Raw genomic sequence first — 24,008 nt, 5'->3', positions numbered from 1 at the left:
GCGCTTTAATCACATCCCAAATGTCCTGATGCATAGGGAAAGTTTTACCGGAAGACCTGGACCCTTTAATCAACACATCAATCTTATGGGCCTCTGACACTGGAGGAGCATCCTCAAAATGCAAAGTGGATGAGACCATAGAAATGAGCTCCTGCAAATCATCCTTATGAAACACTCTAGCTACAGAGGGATCATCCCCTTAGGGAAAAGACCCAGTGTCAGGAGCCACAGAAGATGGATCTTCCCAAAACTGCTCGGCCAGGTTCTCTTCCTCTTGTAGGAAGGGCATCGCGTGATCCTGGTCCAACCAAACATCTAGTTGGACATCACATTCTCTAGACCTCTTAACAGGGGGCACTGATCTGACCGCTTCTCCTGATACACCTGTCCCTAAGCCGTCTTTCTGCATCAAAAAAGCCTGGTACATCTGGAGGACAAACTCAGGAGGAAAACCCCCTGGCTGAGGTGTCCCAGACTGCACCAGTGCTCCTATATCAGCAGCCCTTGAATTAGGAATATGACGAGAAACAGAAATATCACCCGCAGGAGACGTCGGATTTAAATTCAAAATGGCTGCCGTTCACGCCAAATTCGACGTAGTGGGCTCCGGGGGCGCTGCTGATACCTCCGAACCAACTGTAGCCGACCGAGACGGCGACGCAGAAAAAAACTACCGAAGAAGATGCAGAGACCGCAGGCAGGGCAAGGCTCGACGCACCCTCCAGCGCTGAGCAATATTTACAGGCGCCGGAGGCATTAACCCCCCGGCGCTGACAAACCGCACATCGTTTGCGCTTCTCAGCCATGTCAGAGACACACGTGCATGCGCGTAGCGGTTCGCACTTTTTTTTTTTTTTCAAGGCTCCGCTCTGAAGACCGACAACAAACCGAAAAAAACGAAAATATATAACCCCAAAGCGGCAGAGCAACGATAATAAAGTACTGACAGTATTTATTTCTTTTTTAAACAGCTGACAAGGAAAAGAGAAAACACTCACACAGAGCAGTAAACGGAGCTGCTTGCTCGTTATGTCAAAGGGGAAAGCAGAGCTTTTTCTATCCCTTAGGTTTTAAATAATACTGGCTGCCTCTCCCAAAGGCAAGACCCCTTTCTACCAAAGGGGTAGCCCTTCCCTCTGAAAGGTTAACTTTTTTTTTTTTTTTTTTTAGGGAGATGGGGAGGAAAGGGGGAGGGACCCGGGACACCCGAGTATAACACCCCTGAGGCTGAAATATGAAAAAGCAGAATGCCTAACAAGCCTCTATAGAATTCCTCTGGCACAGAATAAAAACCAAACAAATACCAATTAGAAAAAATCTATAAACCACCAAGAGAGACTAATGGGCTCACTTCCTACCTGCTGGGAGACTGAGAAAATACTGGGGCTAGGGTCACATGACCAAGGCTCCTATTGGCTCTCTAGAGTCAGAGTTTTTTCTCAGTCTCCACCTGCTGGAAGACGAGCACAACCCTTCAGTCCAATCCTGGGCCGGTCCGGAGGGATGCTAAGGAATATCACTTTGTATTTGTTTACACCGGAGTCTGCAAACGCCTCTCCAGTACTATGTAAGCCACACTGAGCCTACAAATAGGTGGGAAAATGTGGGCTACAAATGTAACAAATAAATAAATAAATAGTCATTCAGCACGGAAGGAGCAGACTCAAAACCCAGAAATAATTTACAGGTAGGGTGGTGAAGGCTAAAACAGAGTTCAAGAATAAATCAGAAAATCAATGAAACGAAGGCAAAGTGTTTATGGTGCTACACCAGAAAGAAAACTGTGAAGGCAAGATTAGCCTTAACATCTGCCCTTCTATGATGCATTTGTATACATGGACAGGGAGAACAGTGGAACATACACTTCAAGAGCGAAAGGGATTCCCAAAAACTAAGACAGGAGATTCAAGCAATAACTACAAGATGTAGTTAAGCAGCACTACTTCACATGACGATGTTACAAATAACACATTAGGAAGAATCCTTATAAATACGCCTGGCTACATGTACTGATGGACTTGGCAGTCTCGTACTCTGCAAAGCATGTGCAGTTCTCATGGCCATTCTGTGCCCAGCTCAAGGAAAGAAAAAAACGAAGTCTAGGCTTTGCAGTTTGTGAGCCGTTTCCTTTATTCTGCCCTGCCATAGCCTTTGAGGCTGTGCCTAGTACCTGGAAGTTCCCTGCATAGTTTAGACACTCAAGATTAGTGACAGTTTAAGTCTAGGGGTGACAAGAGCCCTGGTATTCAGTACTTGTTAGCACATCACACAGCTGCTATATACTGCACCAGAATGAGTTTAAAATGTCCACAAAAAGAATAAAAAGCTTATTTATATTGTCCTCAAAGCATATATTTAGTTCACTATATAGTATCCAAATAAAGACTGTGCTTCTGCACATATTTCTGTCATTCATCTTATGTTTACTCTTTTAGTAGTCAGTCAATAGGGCAGGACAGTACAGACTGTTTGGAATTACAATTCCACAGCAACTGTGCAGACCCAAAATAAAAACTGTGCACCAGCGGTACACTCTAAATCCAGTGTGCTTTAATTATGCAACAACTGACTATCAAACCAAAAGCAGAAGTGATGCAACTGTTTTTCTATCCTTTATATCAACAGCTTTTGAGACACGTGACAAGTATAAGTACCATGAGTCAAAATACAGTAAAAGCTGAAATACAAACAGAACTAGGTAAACTACGCCCAGCATCCTCTATTCCTTGACAGTTACTGCCTCTCAATGTTATCACCTTTCTTCTTGTCCTCATAAGCAGAAAAGTATATAATCGCTTGTCGGCAAAGCTTAGTTTCACAGGTGTTATTGTGAGACTTGGCAGTGGGAGGTTCTCTGGCAGCTAGATGAGAGTACTTTTACTAGACAAAGGCAGTGCAGCAAGTTATTTAAATTTAGTATTTACTTTGCTCTGCCTATGCCACTGGACTGTAGGGTCGCTGAGCCCCCTTACACTGCAAAGGCTGCTTGGATGGAATCTATGCCACTGAACTTGCTGGATAATAAAATGGAATCAAGACCAGTCTCCGCATCCTCAAGCCATCAGGAGCTCTAATGGGTCCACAGAGTATAATTGCTAAATTGATAGGTAAATAGCAAGTCAGGTCAAGCAAAGTTTAGTGCTTTCAGTGCCCTGGCTCATAAAACATGGACAATCTGACTGACAAGAGAAAAATCTACCCAAGATCTAGCCACCTAATCAGGTACCAGAAAAAAGGTTCAATGTTATTCTTTGCATCCAGCAGGTGGCAGAATAACAAATATGCATTACAGAAAACAGATTTCATACAACAGCAGTATAACATTAAATTACCATTTGTGACAAGACAATCCATCTCCCAAGAACAAATAACTTCTGGGTTGTGCATCATAAGAAGTCTCTCCTTTAGTGAACCATTTTCCTTCCATTGCAAAGGCTCCACACAAGAGGACCTCGATTTCCAGGGGGAGGCCTGAGTCCAAAGTGGAGGGGCACATCCCCCCCCCCCCCCCCCGCTGCTCTCCATCCCCGCCTGGGCGGGGATCCCCCAGCCCAACCAGCATAAACCTTCCTGTAGCAATACTCTGTGCTGCACTGTATGCTCTGCTTTCCCGCCCTGGTGTGTATGCTCGGTTTTAGTGAAATTGAGCATGCGTGAAGCTCGCACATGCTCTTTTTCATTCACCTCACTCAAACAGCCATATAGCAATGGTGTAGGAAGGGGGGGAGAACGGTGATGCGGTCCGCCCCGGGTGCATGCCGCTGGGGGGGGTGTCGGCGCCGCTGGTTCCCTGCCCTCTGCCCCGGAACAGGTTAATTCCTGATCCGGGGCAGAGAGAGCAGGGAACCAGCGGAGCCGACGCAGCTCCCAGCGACGTGCACTCGGGGGCGGATCGGCCCTCTCGCCCGCCCCTCGCTTTCTAATTCAATGTAAGAATGCGCTCCGGGGGGGGGGGGGGGGGGGGGGGGAAAGAGTGCACAGCAGCGACCCGCCCCGGGTGTCAGCTGCCCTCGTTACGGCACTGCCATATAGCAGGCACTGCCATATAGCAGTTACTTCAGGACCATGTACATGTGGTGGAGACACCAGGAAGACCTCTGGTGTCATCTCTCCTCTCCCACCTCTCCCTCTTTCTTCCAGCAGCTGATTTACCAGGACAAATATCTGCCTTAGGAAAAGCTGAATTATCACAGCTGAATTATCTATCTATAGAGAGATCTCTCCTAACCATCTGGGCCCTAGGCACATGGCTTAGTTTGCATATGCTTTAATCCTGACTGTAGATACAACTGGTTCATTACAAACTTCACTGGTACAATGAGCTGGTAATCCTTCAGTCACCTCAGAAAGTAAACTGTCTTATTCTTAAGGATGATGCTAGTAACTAGAATATTCAAGTGGCTGCTCTCAAACAGTTTTTCAATGGAAATAATATTTTGCCCCACAGGAATTATGAGGTAGTTCATTTTACATATACAGTCTGGCTTTATTATCCTTGGCTCATTTTGCAATGACCTTACAAAAGGGGAATGCAACTTTCAAAAGTTAGCTAGAAACATACTAAATTAGGATAAGAAAAAGGCCTCTATCACTGCTTTTAGAGTACCCTCTTGCTAGTTTAGTTTTCATGATATCCACAATGAATACACATTTAAAATTTTCATACAATGGGATCAATGTAATCAGCCATGGGTAAGAATAATAACTGAGTCAGCTTATAGCATTCTAATGCACATGCTGAAGGAAAAAAAAAAGCAAGGTTGTTCACCTGTAATGGATGTTTTCCATAGACAGCAGGATTAATAAGGCACACACATGGATACCATTACCCAAACGTGCTAGGATGAACTAGTCTCCCAGAGCTCAGAACTTTAGTGTAAAGTTCTGAGCATGAGTAGGTCTACAAAATCCTGAGCGTTGTAGAACAGGCAAAAGTGAATCGATCTTGTACTCTTTCAAAAAGTACAAAGACTAGGAGACACTTGAAGTTACATGGAAATACTTGTAAAACAAATAGGAGGAAATATTTTTTCACTCAATGAATAGTTAAGTTCTGGAACATGTTGTCAGGAGGATGTGCTAACAGTGATTAACATATCTGGATTTAAAAAAAGGTTTGTACAAGTTCCTGGAAGAAAAATCCACAGTCTGCTATTGAGAGAAATAGGAAAAACCACTGCTTGCTCCTGGGATGAGTAGCATGGCATATCCTATATAATAATTCTCACCTCCAACAGGATGTGCCTGGGACTGTGCCTGCCGGAAGTGGTCTGCTAGGCAGGCACGCACTGATGTCAGTGACAGACAGTTTGGCAAAGCAAAACAATCGGAGTGCCGGCCATTAGGACACAGGGTTGATAGGAGAGTTTTAAAAGACTGAAGGAACCGAAAGTGTTAAATGGGGGGAGGGGGGACTTCTGAACGACTGAAAGACATGAACATTTGGGAAAGGAAAACAATCTGAATGCTGGCCATTAGGACACAGGGTAGATAGGAGAGTTTTAAAAGACTGAAGGAAACGAAAGTGTTAAACTGGAGAAGGGGGGCGGGGGAGTTGTGAATGACTGAAAGGCATGCAAATTTGGGACAGGAAAACAATCTCAATGCTGGCCATTAGCACACAGGGTACATAGGAGAGTTTTAAAAGACTGAAGGAACCGAAAGTGTTCGGGGGGGGGGGGGGGGGGGGGGGGGAGGGGGGCAATTCTGAATGAATGAAAGAAATGAAAATTTACGAGAGGAACACAATCTGAATGCCGGGCATTTGGACACAGGGTAGATAGGACACTTTAAAAAAAAAAAAAAAAAAAGAAGGACGTGAAAGTGTTACATCTTGGGAGAGGGGTGAGGAGGAAAGCGTTGGGGTATCCGGATACTGGCCATTAGGGCCACGGGGGTACACAGACTTTTGAAAGCCTTAAGGAACCCAAAGTGTGGGAAGGAGGAGGAAAAGGAGGGGAGGGAACGGGGTGAGGGGCATTAGGAACAGGGGAGGGGGCCCTGCCACACACACAGTCTCACTCTGTCACACACCCGCACATTCACTCTGGCTCTCTCTCTCAAACATACACACTCCCAGGAAAACCTTGCTAGCGCCCGTTTCATTCCTTCCAGAAACGGGCCTTTTTTACTAGTTACTACTATTTGGGTTTCTGCCAGGTACCTGTGACCTGGATTGGCCACTGTTGGAAACAGGATACTGGACTTGATGACCACTGATTTGACCCAATATGACTATTCTTATGTTATTACGTTCCACACAGAGTCGTCCTCAGTAAGTACCAAAGCATAAAATAGTAAGACAACCCAGGGAGGTGGGAGGGAGAGACTGTGTGCTTTATCAATCCTGCTGTCTACGGAAAACACCTTATTACATCGACAACCGCGACTGAGTTAGGCTTGCCAAGCATAGAGCTGCTTTGTATTGCAGGTCTTAATCCTCCTTGGAGTAGCTCACACAGCCGTAATGTGCAAGACTAAAGGTCCAGCTCTGTATCCTTTTTCAGGAAATATACTGTTTACAATGCATTCCTAAAAGGCAAGATGAGGTAAAAAGAAAAAAAAAAAAAAAAAAAACAAGAATAGGGCACTTCAGCTGTGTGATGATTTTTGCATGTATATGAAATCATAGCAGGTATTACCCCAACATGTTGATCTCTGCCTAGGGCCAGCTCTTTTTAACGTCTTTGTGAGCGATATTGCGGATGGGCTGTCTGGTAAGGTTTGTCTCTTTGCGGATGATACTAAACTCTGGAACAGGGTGAACACCCTGGATGGTGTGAATGACATGAGGAAGGACCTAGCGAAGCTAGAGGAACGGACAGATATTTGGCAACTAAGGTTTAATCCCAAAAAATGCAGGGTCATGCACTTGGGTCGCAAACCTTCGAGGGAACGGTATAGTATAGGGGGTGTAGTGCTTCAGTGTGCGAAGGAAGAGCGGGACTTGGGGGTGATTGTGTCTGACGAGCTTAAAGCTTTCAAACAGGTAGAAAAAGTGTCAGCCAAAACCAGAAGGATACTTGGGTGCATAAAGAGAGGCATGACCAGAAAAAAGGAAGTGATAGTGCCATTGTATAAGTCTCTGGTGAGGCCTCATTTGGAGTACTGCGTGCAGTTCTGGAGATCGCACCTACGGAAAGATATAAACAGGATGGAATCTGTCCAGACGGCGGCTGCGAAATTAGTAAGCAGTCTTGAATGCAAAAATTATAGGGACAGGCTTATGAACCTCAACATGTATATGCTGGAAGAGAGGAGGGAGAGAGGAGACATGATAGAAATGTTTAAATATCTCAAGGGCATTTATGTACAGAAAGAGATGCTTTTTCAAATGAAGGAGAGCTCTGGAATGAGGAGGCATACGACAAAGATAAGAGGGAATGGGCTTAGGAGTAACCTAAGGAAGTATTATGGTGGAGGCGTGGAATGGCCTCCCGGTGGAGGTGGTGGAGTCGAGGACTGTTCCAGAATTTAAAAAGGCATGGGATAAGCATGTGGGATCGCTTAGGAACAGAAAGAATTAGGGGTTACAGAGGATGGGCAGACTGGATGGGTCATATGGCCTTTATCTGCCGTCATGTTTCTATGTAAGCCTTACAATACCCAGTACATTAACCATAGAGGCACTGTATGCAACTCTCTCGTGCATACTCATTGTGGACATCTTGAAAACTAGACTACCAATGGGGTACTCCAAAATTGGCTTGAAAAACACTGATCTACGTAACTTGTTTGCTGTCCCATATTTTAACTTAAGGGAAACTACACTGCCTCATTCTAAACAAGTTACTCAAAGTGGAGGAGTGGCCCAGTGGTTAGAGTGGTGGTCTTTGGTCCTGGGGAACTGGGTTAGATTCCCACTGCAGGCACAGGCAATTCCTTGTGACTCTGGGCAAGTCACTTAACCCTCCATTGCCCCAGGTACAAATAAGTACCTAAGCCACATTGAGCCTGCCACGAGTGGGAAAGCGCGGGGTACAAATGAAACAAAAAAAAAATTTCAACGATACTATTTTGACTGTATAATCAAGTGCTGAGCATCCATTTATGGAGTTTTTTGGCTTTGGCTAAGCCAAGTCTGCACTGATCTTTTTTTTACTTGATACTTCATGATCATTAATGAGCGCAGAAGCCCAATGATTGCTCTACCCCAACTGACTCATGTGCTGTGATTAATATTTGTGGGTTGGGATTCCGAGGTTTGCTCATCATTTGAATTTTGACTTTTTTTGGACATACATAACAGATTTTTGGCAATTTTCTTGATTTTAGTCTTTGGATTATTAATTGATTTCAATTACCCCAATATTGGCAGGATAAATGTAAAGTTAGGAAATGCCTGCTTCTTGGCGCAGTTGATTCAGGCACAAGAGGGGGTGCTATTTTATATTTAGTTCTTAGTGGAATACAAGACTTGCTGAGAAACGTAAGTTATCTCACATTCGAGATAACAGGACTGAGGCCACTAAAGAAATCTGCTGCAACAGCATTTAACTTTCAAAAGGGCAACTATGATAAAATAAGGAAAATGGTTTAAAAAAAAAAAATAGCTGAAAGGAGCAGCTGCAAAGCTTAAGAGTTTAAATCCAGCATGGGCGCTGTTTAAAAATACGATCTTGGAAGCCCAGACCATATGAATTACACATATCAAAAAAGGATGAAGGAAAGCCAAATGACAACTGGCAAGGTTAAAAGGTATGGTGAAGGAGACAATTAGTGCCAACATCTTTTAGAAACTGGAAAAAGCCTTGAATGAAGAAAACAGGAAGCAGCATAAGCATTAGCAAGTTAGATGCAAGGCTCAAAAAGAATTTGAAAAGCTTGCTGTAGAGGCAAAAACTCACAGCAAAACTTTTTCCGGTATATCAGACACAGAAAGCCTGTGGGGGAGTCAGTTGGACTGTTAGATCATCATGGAATAAAAGGAGCAGTCAGGGAGGACAAGGCTATAGCAGAGAGTCTAAATGAATTCTTTACTTTGCTCTTTACTGAGGACGATTAAAGAGCCACTTGTGTGCCAGAAATGGTTTTTAAGGGTGATATAGAAGAAGAAACAAATCTCGGTAAACTTGGAAGATGTAATAAAAGCCATATGGACAAGTTGAGGAGCAGCACCATCTCCTGGACCAGATGGTGTGACCCCAAAGTACTGAAGGAGCTGAAAAAATGAAACTAAGTCTCCTACGGGTAACATTTAATTGGTCATTAAAATCATCCATAGTACCTGAAGACCGGAAGGTGGACAACGTAACGTCTAAAATGGGTTCTAGGTGTGATCTGGGAAACTACAGACTGGTAAAATCTGACATCAGTGCTGGACAAAAAAAAGGTGGAAACTATTATAAACAACAAAAATTACCCAACACAAACATGTTTTAATGGGACACTGGCAACATGGATTCAAGCCAAAGAAGTCTTGCCTCACCAATCTGGTGCATTTTTTTTAAAGGTGTAAATAGACATGGATGGAATAGAAGCCAGTTCATGTAGCTCATCTAGATTTTCAGAAAGTTTTGGACAAAGTTCCTCAAACAACCCCTTAGAAAATTAAAAAGTGGGATAGGAGACAGCGTTCTGTTGTGGATTAGAAACTGGCTAAAAGCTAGAAAACAGAGTAAGGTTAAATGGACAATTCTTTCAATGCAGAAAGGTGAATAGTGGAGTGTGCTGGGATCATCAGTGTTTTATAACATTGATAAATGATCTGGAAATGGGAACCATGAAAATGATCAAATCTGCAGATAACATGAAACTATTCAAAGTTGTGAAACAGCAGGACAATGTTGGGAGGCTGTATCCAAATGGCAAATGAAATTTAATGTGGACAAGTGCAAAGTGTTGTACTACATGACACTAGGTTCCACACTGAATCACCACTAAGGAACAGGATTCCGGGGTCATCATGGACAATACATTAAAATCTTATGCTCAGTGCATGGCAGCAGCTAACAGCCAAAAAAGCAAACAATGTTAGAAATTATTAGGAAAGGAATACAGAATAAATTCATTTAATGTCATGTCTCTATCATTACATGGTGAGGCCTCACTTGAGTACTGCATGCAATTCTGATTGCTGCATCTCAAAAAGATAAAATAAAATTTTATATATATATATATATATATATATATATATAAAATGGACCTGGAAAAGGCACAGAGAAGGGCGATCAAAATGATTAAGGAGATGGAAGGACTCTCATGAGGAAAGGCTAAAAAGGGTAGGGCTCTTCAGCTTAGAGAAGACGATATGATAGAGGTCTATAAAATACTGAGTGGAATGAATGGATAGACATGAATCACTCATTTACTCTCTGCACACATACTAGGACTAGGGAGCATGCAATAAAGATAAGTAGCCAAAGTAAAAAAAAAAAAAAAAAAGGAAAAATATTTCTTAACGTGTAATTAAACTCTGAAATTCATTGCAAGAGAATAAGGTAAAAGCAGTTAGATTAGTAGGGTTAAAAAAAAAGTCCATAAGCCACTATTAAGACAGACTTGGGAAATCCCCTGCTTATTTCCAGGACACTGTCAAAATCTTGATGGCACTCTACTTGTAATCAAACATATGAACGGCGAGTGACCGTACTCACTCGCAAATGCCCAGTAGAGACTTCCCTCTGCCCCGCCCCCGTTTCAATACGTGATGATGGGGGCGGGACAGAGAGGGAAGTCTCTACTGGCATGCTGCACGTCGGAACCGCTCCCCCCCCCCCCCCCCCCCCCCGGAGTCGCCGCCGCCGCCCCTCCATCTGGCCCGACCACTGTGAACTTACATCACCACACAGCAGCAGGCACATCAGCAAAGCTGCCGTCGGGCTTCCTTCTCTGCCTTTGTCCTGCCCTTGCTGACGTTACGTCACACAAGGGCGGGACACAGGCACAGAAGGAAGCCCGCTCCGACGGCAGCTTTGCTGATGTGCCTGCTGCTGCGTGCTGATGTAAGTTTACAGTGCTGCTCAAGCCGAGTGGAGGGGCGGCGGCGGCGACTCCAGGGGGGGGGGGCTCAGAAACCCCCCCATTCCAAAAGTAGCCCGTTTTCACGGGCTCAACGGCTAGTGTATATATAAACACAACAAAATTCTGATAGTAGAGATTAAGTCACTTAATCACAACATGGATATGTTTTAGGGAAGTCTCATACAGTCATTTCAGGCAACACACTTTTGTGTGACTCTTATGCCTAATTTCAATGACACTTTTAATCATAGACAACCCCTACCATCCAATCAATTTTTATGTGTTTTTTTCTTCTGTTTGTTAATGCAATCATAACTGTGCAATTTATTTTAACGTGACTAAGTGACTCAAATGGATCCAGTGGAAGTTTTCTATTTTTACATTTTTTATATTCAAAATACAAACACTTATCTGTGTGTATATTAAGGAGCGATTCCAGCTTCTAACAATGCTTGTTTATGCACTGGATGATGGAAACAGAAATGTTGGAAATGCTGAAGAAAATAATTTACTGGATCCCTCAATCATGGGATGAAACAAACACACAACCTAAGAAAGACCATGAACAAAGTTACTTTCAGAAGATCTAAATAGACAAGGAGAACAGACTGAATATGAAGCGGTTCAAGTAGATAATCTGCTGCCTTTGTTACAAGAAATTAAAGGCTGTGAGAACTTAAATGAAGATGACAAAGGAATGGAGGTATAAAGAGCAAGAAGAACTGACTGACAGAAGTGATTTGTATGTGATTTGGGACAAGTGAAAACAATGAAAAAAAAAAAAAAAAAAAGAATTGCACTGAGACTGTATATAGATAAAACAGAGAAAAAGTAGTCATAGTGACTGGATCAAGGCCTTTGAGGAAGCACTGGCTTACCTGGAACAAGAGGAAGAAACTGCTACTGTTATTGAGATGCTGGCACAACCTCATTACAAGGAAAAGAAGTAAACAGGAAAAACTTTAATCTCAAATTTATTTATTTATTTATTTTAAATAACTGATCATTTTGTATTTGCTCCATTATTTGTTTTAACTAGAATGATTTGTTCAAATAACTACTGTACTTGAATATGCTATTGTATATGGCACTGGTATTCTTTAAGAACTATATCTATTAAAATTTGTTACAGTACAAGCACATGTACAATATAGTTATTGAATGGCATTAAGATTTGAAACCTGCAATGCCAGATCTAAGATTGCGAAATGCATCCAAGTGTTGTGTCTCTCCCTTCTCCCGCTGTTCTTTCTTCGCAATGCCAAAGTGCAGGGGCAAGTTGGAAGCTGGAGCCTCACTGCGACCACCCCTGCAGGTTACCGGCGTTATGGATTCCTTTGTGGTGAGACCTGGGATTCCATATTAGTCGGAAAGCGCCTACTCGAGATGCTCATGGTTAGTGGAGATCCTGTGGCGCCCTTAAGGTTGAATGTCACTGAGCCCCAACTGTACAGCTTCTCCCCCGCAGATGCAGAGCAGCAGTTCACTGTTTTTGGCATCTCTGATTCCACTCTCAGGAAATGTAGTGTAATCACTGCACCAGGAGGCTTTGAGCCAGCCAACGCCAGACCAGGGAATGCAGGTTGTTCCGGATTACCAAGTAGCACTAGTGAGATCATCTTTACCTGCAGGACAGCCGAGTACTGCTGGCAGTGAGTGAGAAGTGGTTTCTTCAGCTCAGGAGCAGGTATTTTCTCCATAATGTCCTCCTTTTTTACTTGAAAATGCCATCTGAAGTGACACTTGACAATCTGTGGGCTCTGATTGCAAACCTGAGCAAGGCCTTGTGCCCCCAGGTTCAGAAACTGGGGCAAGATTATATTCTTTACAGGGAAGAATAGAGACTGTTTGAAGTAATAAAACTGAAAAAGCAGGTTGATAAGCAACAGGAGAAAGATAACATCCAGATGACACAGGCTACTATAACAAAGGATGTAATTGGCTTTCGTAGGAAGGCTGAAGCATTTGAGAACACTGTTAAGTTAATAATTTGTGCTTATTAATTTTTCCCAGAATTTTTTCTAGTACTCCTAGGGAAATGCTTCAAAGATATATTGAAGTAGTTTTGGGAATTCCTCGATTCTCCCAAGTTTATTACCTTCCACTAAAACCTGTGGAGGGTCAGCAAAATCTGAATCAAGATAGCTGAGACATACAGAGGTCAACTATCTTAGAGTTTTCGGACACCGAAACTGTGACAGCTTCAGCTTTGCTTGTACTGTTGTTCTTGCACCACATAAAATATTGGTTGATGAAAATGTTCTTTAAAAATAAAGACAAGACTTTAGGCTTCAGAATTCACAAATTTTCCGGATGTATCAAGAGATACTCAGAAGCGACATCACCAGTTTCTATTGCTTAAACCAGGTGAACTTCAGATTGGTGCAACGTTTTATTTAAACTATCCTTATAAATGTGTAGTTAGGTACCAATCTGCAAAGTATGTATTTTTTGAACCTTCCACCTCTCTGTTTTTCTCGCAGGGAAACGGGTCTCAGGGGTTTAATTTTACCCTTGTGACTTCACTTTATTTTGAATATTGGAATTCGGTAGCATGTCAGGTGTAACTTTTCCTATATATATATATATTTTTTTTTTTTTTCTTTTCCTATAAAGTGTTCCACTTTATGTAGTCTTAGATCCAATAATGTGGACTTGAGTAACTTTTTTTTAACCCGAAAAGTTTGCTTTTCTTTTTTTTTAATTATATTTGGATAGCTACAATTTTCTGTACAAGTTATTTACTTGGTTTATTAAAATTTAAACTGTTGATAAATAAAAAATTTAAAAAGGATTTGAAACCTGCATTCAATATGCCTCTTATTCACTTTTTCTGTATTGTCTAACATTTTCCATTATCAGACCACCTTTTGGTCTTATTTAAGTCAGATATTGAGAGTACAGTACATGTAAACCTTATGCACATCCATGAACTCAATTCAAAAAAAGTTTATATTCCACCTTTTCTATTTACAGCAGTACAAGGCAAGATAACAGCTCTTGGGATATCCGGAAAATCAAAAGGTTTCTGGCTGTCCACAATTGCAGTTCAACAGCCTCGACCTACAATTAAATCATGGTTGTGGAAAACTGTGGCTCAGACTTGATTCATGGTGGAACACATCTCTACAATAAACATGGTTCTTTCTTCCCTTCTCTTTAACATGGTGGGATACACAAACACTAGCAGCTGGCTTTTCTACTACTAATGTCTATAACGATACTAGATGTACACAGAGCTGTACACTGAAAATTTAAGAGAGAATCCCTGCTTGACAGAGCTTACAATCTAATCAAGACAAACAGGACAAATAAAGGATAAGGGAATTTACTTACTCCCTCGAGAGGGAGTCAGGAATCACTGACACAGATAATAGATCTGCTGGCAATGAAGGCAGTAGCATGCAAATCTTTCACATGCATATTTGTTATAGATAACTAAAATACTCAACAAACTTTGTAGCCCTTGAGCACTTGATGTTTCCTAATCCCTAGCCCTATTTTTTACAGCTTTTTTTTCATTTGGGCTCAACAGTAAAACTTCACTTAAACCTGTTAAAAATCCAAAACAGATTCTCCTTTCACACCATCTAACTGTATTTATGCTTTGTGTATATCTGTTTTGGTTTTAATTTTGTGTGATGTAATCCTCTAAAAGATGATGAAATTTAATCATACCTGTTATTTCTTTTTCTTTAGTTCAGCTGTACCATCTCGACTACTGGATTGTAACCCCTTCCTATCAGCAGATAGAAGTAGACAAACTGACACTTCCCAAGTGAAATCATAAGGGCTGGTGTTCTGTGGATACCTTCCACTGCTTTAGCACAGGCATATAGGAGTTTTCATAAACCACACCCATGCCCCATCAAACCACCACAGCTATAATGAATTTCATAAAAATAATATTTTTTTTAAAACATACAAGAGAAAAGGGCAGATTCTGGGGAAAGTGCTTTCCGCTGAAAAAGTTGTATAACTGGGGAGTGCGCCACCTTCAAACCTGAGTTGGGGGAGCAACTGAGGGTACAAAAGTTCCCCCACCTCCTCAAGAACTTCCTGTCAGGATACGATCACTTCTGCACCGTTTGGCCGCCTGGGCCTGGAGGAGATCCCTTCGCGGATAGGGGCCAGCTAAATCAGCCGCGCCTGCTTGACCAGCAGGACCACCTGCTGGAGCCATTCTGGGTTTGGCACCCCCAAAGGAACATCCACCCCCCCCCCCCCCGGGGCAGGTGAAGAACACCAATCCCCACACCCCCAAGTCCTAATAGGGGATGAGGGAGATCCTGCTGCAGTTAACATGGCTGCTGTTCCCTCCAAAGGCATCAAGACCACAGGTCCTGATATTGAAGGAGGGGCAGCCTCAGATGTGAACAGAAGTTCTCTCCCCCACCCTCCTGAGCTCCACCCCCAAACCTTTGCCAAAGTAGGGAACAGTGTCACAAGTCAGGCAGAGGGAGCCGGCAGATGTAGGCAGCACAGTGCTAATCTGCTGGCATGCCTATACAGACCTACCTACCCACCCAGAGCTGGCCACTATCTGGAACTCAATGATTTTTCTTCCCCCCTGCCTCTCAGGTGTAGGAGTCTCACCCCATTTGTCCCTCCCCTTTTTATTTATTTATTACCCTTGCTAGTTACAGAAGCAGCCTGCTTCCTCTCCCCCTTCCCCAATTATCTAAACCAAGCATCCCAGCCATTTTTTTAAGGCTGCCTGAACCTGAAGGCAGGCGGGGGGGGGGGGGGGTTTGTTACCAACAGGGTGCAGAGATGCAGAATGGGGAGGGATGGGGACACACGCCAGTGTCCTGTGGGGACTGAGCCAAAAGCCTCGTCAAATCATCACCTGGGCAATGACTTGGAATTGCAGAGCCAAGCTCCAACAGGTCCCGTCCAAGACCACTAGGCTCAATAAAAGCAGTGTGGCCTTTACTACACGGCTGGGAGCAGGCCAGAGGCCAGGTGCACAAAACCTGCCATTTGCTGGAGGTAGAAAAAAAAATACTGGAGTTTTCTCACAGAGCACCAGCCCTCGTACTGGTGATGTCACTAGGAAGAGTCAGTTTCTCTACCTCCATCTGCTAGTACAAGAGGATACAACCTAAAGGTTGGTGCAGCCATGAAACTAAGGAAGGAATTACTCTGGAATTGGCAGGATATCATTGAGTACGTCAAATAAAAACGCCAAAAGTCCTTGAGATTGTTTAAAAAATCTGGTGGCAATACAAAGATATATTGACTCACAAGTGGATGTTAGTAGGATAATACATATACTGTCACCCACCTGACATTGTCTGTTCAAGTCTGTGGATCAAAGACTTTTTAGCACATTCCATGTCAGGACTTGGATAATCCAGCACCTGCCTGCACCAAACTAAAGGGCTAATTGATTTCTGCAATGAGGTCAACTTTTTCTTTGGCGATGAGTATAACCTGAAGAAAAAACAAAACAAAACAAAAATGTAACATGACTAAGGAATAAGTGTTTTTTCCATCCTCAATATCTACCACACTAAGTTTGCCCACATATACAAAACACCTGAACAAGTCTCTTGCTGGTTGGCATTAAAGTAGATGTCTTCCCATTGCCTTCTACTGATGTCATCTACATGCTAGAAAGAGGCACCGGGACCTGTGGTCTGATTTCTGCACTACTTTACCAGCAAATGAACACTAAATCTGAAGATGAGTAAAACCCAGAAATTTCCACATATGAAAAGAACTTCTTCACCTGCCTGCCTCATACAACCTTCCTTTTTCTCCACTTCTCTATTTAACCTTCTGAAGTCATCTTTCAAGTTTCAAGTTTATTTAAAGATTTATTATCCAGCCCATCAAGCAAACATCTGGGCAGCTTACAGTCTAATACAGGGGGCAAGAAGAGAAGGAAGGGACGGACAAGGACTACCTAGATGAGGGAAGGAAGGAAGAACTACAATGGTAAAAAGAGAAGGGGGGAACACAAGGGTTGCTGTGCGATCCAGTCTTACATCCTAGAGTCCTGCCTAAGAGTAAGCGTACATGAACAAGTAGCTTTTTATACCTATCTTGAAAAGTTGAAGGGAGGAACTGAATCCAACGTGGTTTGGTAGGACCTATTTGTGTGTCTTCTGCATAGGCAAAAATTGTTAAGTCAGAAAAATGTTGAAGAGGGTGGGTAAGAGAATCAACCCATGTGGGACTCCAGAGTCTAAGGGAAATGGTATGGAGGTAGACCCATTTATGTGGACTGTATAGCCGCAGTCTAAAAGATAGAAGGAGAACAACCATATGAGTACAGTGTCCCTTAAGCCTATTTGGTGGAGTTGATATAGAAACCAAACCAGGTTGAAAGCAGCAGAGAAGTCAATAGAGAGGACGATGACAGATTTGGCGTGATCTAAATAACAGATATATATGCTAACGCCTAAAAAGGTTATTTCAGTGCTGAAATGCGGATGAAAGCTGGTCTGAAGGGTATGGGGGGTTTTCAAGGAAATCTAATAATTGAGCATGGACAATACATTTCAGATCTTCAGTGTGAGAGAGAATGGCAATGGGACAATAATTACCACAGTCACTGACTGACTGGTTGGGCTCCTTATGTTTAGGTCATATGGTGGCAGCCTTCCAAGCCGCAAGCACATGGCCATCCAAGAGGCTAGACGTGAACACTAACAGAAGAAAAGGAGTGAAATTTTCTGAAAACCGCTTAATGAAGCTGGAAGGGATGGGGTCTTGTGGACCCCAAGGAACAGAAAATAACTGCCTTTTAGAACAAGAGTTTTTGGCTGTTTAGTTTCTACCTCTAGAAAAGGTTTCAGTTTAAAACTATGGGAAAAATGCCTATTTCTAGAGAAAGTTTCAGTTTAATACTATAGGAAAAGGGTTTGTACACTATGGCAACTAGTTAATGATGCTTGCTTTTCTCTCTCTCTTTTTATTCCCCCCCTTAATACTAAACTAGGTCCTGCTTGCTTTTCCCTTTCTTTCTCTTTTTATTCCCCCTTAATACTAAACTAGATCCTGCAGTGCCTGTTAGATTCTGTTAATACTGTGGTACAAAGTTTTTAAAACTAAGTGGAAAAGACTATGGAGATTAGTTGATAAAATTAGCTTTTTATATTTTTATTTTGCCTAACACTAACCTACAATTCCTCCTTTAAACCCCAATCTTTAAGTTCCCAAAGCACAAAGCAAAATAGTATTCACTTACCAGAGAAATGTTCAAGACAGCTCAGTCCCTATGTCGACACTTGGTCCCTGCCTTGGAGCCTCCACCACTGGTTGAGGGACCAGTTTCTGCTTGCAGGGCTTGTCAACCATCTGGACTAAGCACTGAAGCCAGAAAAATATCTGTGGGACCCATGAGGAACCCTGCTGACAGACATGGGTGGGTGGGAGTGAAACACCCTCCCATCCCTCTGAGCTCTGAGGGCCGAGAACACTACTGCTACAAAACTGCAGCAGGAGAGAAAAAAACCCAGAGACAAAATGGCCACTGTTCTTTGTAAAAACATCAGGACCATGGTTTCAATGCCTCTGTGCAGGGAACCTGGGACATGAACCTGGTGCCTCCTGTCAGCATTACCTTATGCTGTGCAAGGTCATACCCCCAAAGTTAGCCTAACTAAGGCTTCAGGGCCTATTCAGAATGTCAGCTAAAAGACCACTGGGAAAGCAGCACTCTTCACCCCTCCCCCCACTCTCCTTGTCTGATCCCTGGGAATGCCAGTGAAAGACAGGATGTGGGAAAAGAGTTCAGAGAAGAACAAAAAGGCCACTCCCACACCAGTGTTGCCAGGTGGGCGTTTTTACCGCCCAATTGGGCGGTTTTCCGCAACCCGCCATGGGAAATTTTTGCCCGCGGCGGGTTGCGGTTTTTTGGGCTTCTTTTTTGTGTTTTGGGCGGTTTTTTTGGCGTTTTTTCGGCCGCGGGGGGGGGGGGGGGTTAGTGACATTTTGGGCGGGGTTAGTGACGTTCTGGGCGGGGCCGATGACAGGGGAGGCGGGGCTGATGACAGGGGAGGCGGGTCCGATGATGGCGGGGGCGGGTTTTGGGCTGGATTTAGGCTGGTTTGGGTGGGAAAAAAATTTTCCACCTGGCAACCTTGCCCCACACCCCTCCTACCTGCAGCTCTCTCATTCAACGACAGAGACATACACAGAATCAGACATCAGGCAGACCCTGAAACACACAGAAGCACTGCTGTATTATCTTTCTGCCCTAAGTGCTGTAAATCTATTTCTAGATAAAATACCTTTTGCAAAGCCACCCTTGTGTTGTATTATTGGGTTACAAAACCCACTGCCCCTAAGAAATGGGCTCAGGACCAAAAGGAAGGAACTCAGAACCTGACCAAAGCCAAAGCTAACATCTGACCTCTGCGGCCATAACGGACACCTCATATTTTGAAGTTGGAAATGGTCTGTTACAGGAGGGGCAGACAGAGCCAGCTGTTAACAGCAGCATTTGCCAGCAGGCTTGCCCTGTCACATAACCGCCACGTGCAGGCTTGCCTGTCCATTCAGGCGAACTCTGCTCACTTGGGTGTGCTCCAAATAAAGTTTGTTTCTTTTTTTTTTTTTAAGTCTTCTACAGCATTACCCCCCCCCCCCCCCCCCAAAAAAAAAAAAAAATAAAGCAGGGAGTTGAAGCAGACAGAATAAAACTGCCTGAAGGCTGCAAGGAAACCTGATGGAACACCCCCCCCCAAAAAAAAAACAAAAAACAAAACCAGAGTATATGAGCAAGGAGGAGAGGGGGATGCAGCTACACAGGGTACAAGGGAACCTGGGGTGGGAAAACTGCACCTCTTCCATTGGCTTCCTTTGCAAAGTGGGTGGGGCAGGGGCACACCGCACAGGGCACACACCGGACTTGCTCCATTCCTGTGGGGACCCACAGGTCCAAGCCAACACCTCACCCACTGGACACTAAGCAGCGCAATGGGGAGACCAGGTCCAATTTGGCACCAGAGAACCTGGAAGCAGCCATTAGACTCGACCTTGATGTATGGCTACAGCCAGAAGAGTGGGAAGCTAGGCGAGGGACTGGAGAACCAGCTTGAGACTTACCATCTGCTAGAGGTAGAGAAAAATACTGAGATTTTCATCAGCACCAGACCTTATCTGAGCAAGGTGCCTGGAAAGAGATTTTTTTTTTTCTTTAGCTCCATCTGCTCGTAGGAGAGAACACCCATTTGTTCAGAACAGTGTGGTTGACACTAAGGAAAAAGTATTTTTCTGAGCCGTCACACCAAACTTTGCATTTTTGCCTACAAGGACAATTTCTATGGTGGTGTCCACTACCGAGGGCATTTAGAGGCTAATTATTCCTCTCAGCTTCTATGTGGTTTTGAATTTCCCTTATGGGGTAATAGTTCTCTTTGGATTATACCTTGTAATACTGGGTCCTCATGCATGATGATGGACTTGAACTGTGTTAACAGTTTGCTTTTATTTTCAATTTTTCTTCTTCTTTGTTCCCTTGCTGTTTACATGTACTTTGCTTCATTATATATTTGAAAATTCATAAATTGCTTTATATAATTACCTTTTCATTAAAAATAAAAAAGCTGTCTCTGGCACACATGGGATGATGAGCATATGCTGTGAAGCTGTCATGTAAGGCCCAAACAGTAGCCAGATGCAGAGCAAAAGTGAAGTTTCAGACCACAGTGATCTAGTATGACCAGAAAATCCGCTTGAGTAGTAAACCACACCTATACATTTGAATATCTAATGGCTTTAATCATATCTATTTTGAGTAACTGAGTCATCTGCAATTTTGCTCATCTCACACTCAGTGCTCCCTTTTCCAGATTCTTAATAAAGTAGTGTGGTTAATCCATTCAAATGCATAGAAATAACAAAACAAAGGTTTGTTTGTTTTTTTTAAACTGGCTTAACCTAATACATTTCTTGATTAGCCTTGAGGAGGCAAAACTCTCATCAGATCAGAAGAGAATCAGTAATAAACAAGTTAAACACTGGTTCCAATACAAATCCCTGGTACACTCCACCTATTTCCTAACCGGAAACCTATTACAAATCTAAGACATTGCCTCCTATACCACCCACATCTTAATTTTGTGCCCTTAGCTCCACCCAGAACAAACAAATTCTAAAGTTATCCTAGAGCAAATATTTGACCCCGACTTCAAAAAGACCTGTAAGGTATCTACAATTCAGCCTTTTCTTTCCAAATTCTGCATGTCACACAGTAGGTCTAAAACGCAATACACATTGTGGTGCTCATTTTTAAAGAAGACATCTCAAAATCACCAAAACACGTCCATCTGCTGAAAATGTCTGAAAGGCAGAATTTGGATGTTTTGCACTGCAGTTCGCCCAAATAGTAAGAGGACATGTTGGAGGTGTGTTTTGGGCAGGACCAAAATTAGGAGACGTCCTTCAGAGATAATGGAACAGGAAGAAAACATTTAAGGCAACAAAGAAAGTTGTTTTGATCTAGACCTGTTTCAATCACATCCATTCCCTGACTGAGCAGCTGACCACTAGTGGGATTAATACATGACCCCTTCATCTTCCATTGGTTACGCACCCCCTCCCACCCCTCTAAGAAGTGAAAGCAACAGGGAATTACCAGGCTCTATGACAGAACAGCAAGTATAAGGAGTAGGCTAGTGGTCAGTGCAGTGGACTTTGAACAATGGGACACACAGGTGTAACTGATGGGAACAGAACAAAATCCCTCGCACAAGTTAGACAAGCAAGCAGACACAGAGAAGGCAACACAAAAGATGATGGACTCTAGTAGTTCAAAACTAAACTTTTAGTCAAGGAATATATCCAATGGACTCGACATGAATTGTGTTTCAGCCACAAAGGCCTGCCTCAGGAGTCCCTTCGATGTAGAAATATACAACTCTTTAGAGCATCTATGGATAACCAACCTTATACAATCGTATAAATCTCCAAAGCTCTCACAGCCAAAGCACGATAATGAAACTCCCACTAGCTCTCTTATATCTGTACAAATATGCAAAACCCTCCTGGAACATAGAAATACCTACCTGAATTTATGACATCTGAGCATGATAGCTATTATAATAGAGTAGCTTTTGGTACAGTAGGTTTTTATCTTTTCCTGGAGGGCTCACACCGTATAGGAATTAAAGGTGGGATTGGTGCCTGGGTCCCGTTGTTTGAAGTCCACTACACTGACCGTAAATTATGCTGCTCCTCTGATCTACAGGGGGACATCTGCATGGCCTTTGTACAAATGATGCCAGACTTTTTTTGTGCCTGCTTTATAGGTGTTCATATTTTGGATATTACACTTTGGAAAATGGCTGTTTATTTTGTACATTTTCAGAGCAAGAACATACTTCTCATGTATTTCTTCAACAGAAAACTCCAACGTTATTCCTGTTCAAAAATGGCAGAGAGACTTTTTTTTGGACATTATGAGTAGGATGTTCCAATTTTGACTTGGACATTCTTTTGAAAATACCCTTCCACACTACTAGAAGCATTTCTTCTGAAAAGCAAACACCCATTTCTTTATCAGTCCATCATTTGTTCTAAATTTATTTCTGTACTTTTCCTGTACTCCATGGTAGCCATTCATTTTAGCTATCATACAATGCCCCCCCCCCCCAATGGCCATATCTCAATTCTGCACCATTGTTCAGTATATATATATATATATATATATATATATATATATATATATATATATATATATATATATACAGTGGGGGAAATAAGTATTTGATCCCTTGCTGATTTTGTAAGTTTGCCCACTGACAAAGACATGAGCAGCCCATAATTGAAGGGTAGGTTATTGGTAACAGTGAGAGATAGCACATCACAAATTAATCCGGAAAATCACATTGTGGAAAGTATATGAATTTATTTGCATTCTGCAGAGGGAAATAAGTATTTAATCCCTCTGGCAAACAAGACCTAATACTTGGTGGCAAAACCCTTGTTGGCAAGCACAGCGGTCAGACGTCTTCTGTAGTTGATGATGAGGTTTGCACACGTCAGGAGGAATTTTGGTCCACTCCTCTTTGCAGATCATCTCTAAATCATTAAGAGTTCTGGGCTGTCGCTTGGCAACTCGCAGCTTCAGCTCCCTCCATAAGTTTTCAATGGGATTAAGGTCTGGTGACTGGCTAGGCCACTCCATGACCCTAATGTGCTTCTTCCTGAGCCACTCCTTTGTTGCCTTGGCTGTATGTTTTGGGTCATTGTCGTGCTGGAAGACCCAGCCACGACCCATTTTTAAGGCCCTGGCGGAGGGAAGGAGGTTGTCACTCAGAATTGTACGGTACATGGCCCCATCCATTCTCCCATTGATGCGGTGAAGTAGTCCTGTGCCCTTAGCAGAGAAACACCCCCAAAACATAACATTTCCACCTCCATGCTTGACAGTGGGGACGGTGTTCTTTGGGTCATAGGCAGCATTTCTCTTCCTCCAAACACGGCGAGTTGAGTTCATGCCAAAGAGCTCAATTTTTGTCTCATCTGACCACAGCACCTTCTCCCAATCACTCTCGGCATCATCCAGGTGTTCACTGGCAAACTTCAGACGGGCCGTCACATGTGCCTTCCGGAGCAGGGGGACCTTGCGGGCACTGCAGGATTGCAATCCGTTATGTCGTAATGTGTTATCAATGGTTTTCGTGGTGACAGTGGTCCCAGCTGCCTTGAGATCATTGACAAGTTCCCCCCTTGTAGTTGTAGGCTGATTTCTAACCTTCCTCATGATCAAGGATACCCACGAGGTGAGATTTTGCGTGGAGCCCCAGATCTTTGTCGATTGACAGTCATTTTGTACTTCTTCCATTTTCTTACTATGGCACCAACAGTTGTCTCCTTCTCTCCCAGCGTCTTACTGATGGTTTTGTAGCCCATTCCAGCCTTGTGCAGGTGTATGATCTTGTCCCTGACATCCTTAGACAGCTCCTTGCTCTTGGCCATTTTGTAGAGGTTAGAGTCTGACTGATTCACTGAGTCTGTGGACAGGTGTCTTTCATACAGGTGACCATTGCCGACAGCTGTCTGTCATGCAGGTAACGAGTTGATTTGGA

At 43.2% G+C, this 24,008-nt stretch overlaps 1 protein-coding gene across 2 annotated transcripts in view; it reads right to left on the bottom strand.

Moving 5' to 3' along the window:
- SLAIN2 (SLAIN motif family member 2) overlaps positions 1–24,008 on the bottom strand; it is a 157,408-nt gene that overhangs the window by 95,710 nt on the left and 37,690 nt on the right. For both annotated transcript variants that reach the window (XM_030191361.1, XM_030191362.1), the window contains exon 2: positions 16,250–16,398. In XM_030191361.1, coding sequence (XP_030047221.1) covers positions 16,250–16,398 — 149 coding nt within the window. The remainder of the gene's footprint in view (positions 1–16,249; positions 16,399–24,008) is intronic.

This window comes from Microcaecilia unicolor, chromosome 2 (assembly GCF_901765095.1).
Source record: "Microcaecilia unicolor chromosome 2, aMicUni1.1, whole genome shotgun sequence".
Taxonomy (NCBI): Eukaryota; Metazoa; Chordata; class Amphibia; order Gymnophiona; family Siphonopidae; genus Microcaecilia; species Microcaecilia unicolor.
Note: the sequence above shows the minus strand (reverse complement) of the source record. Positions and strands in the feature narration are given on the sequence as shown.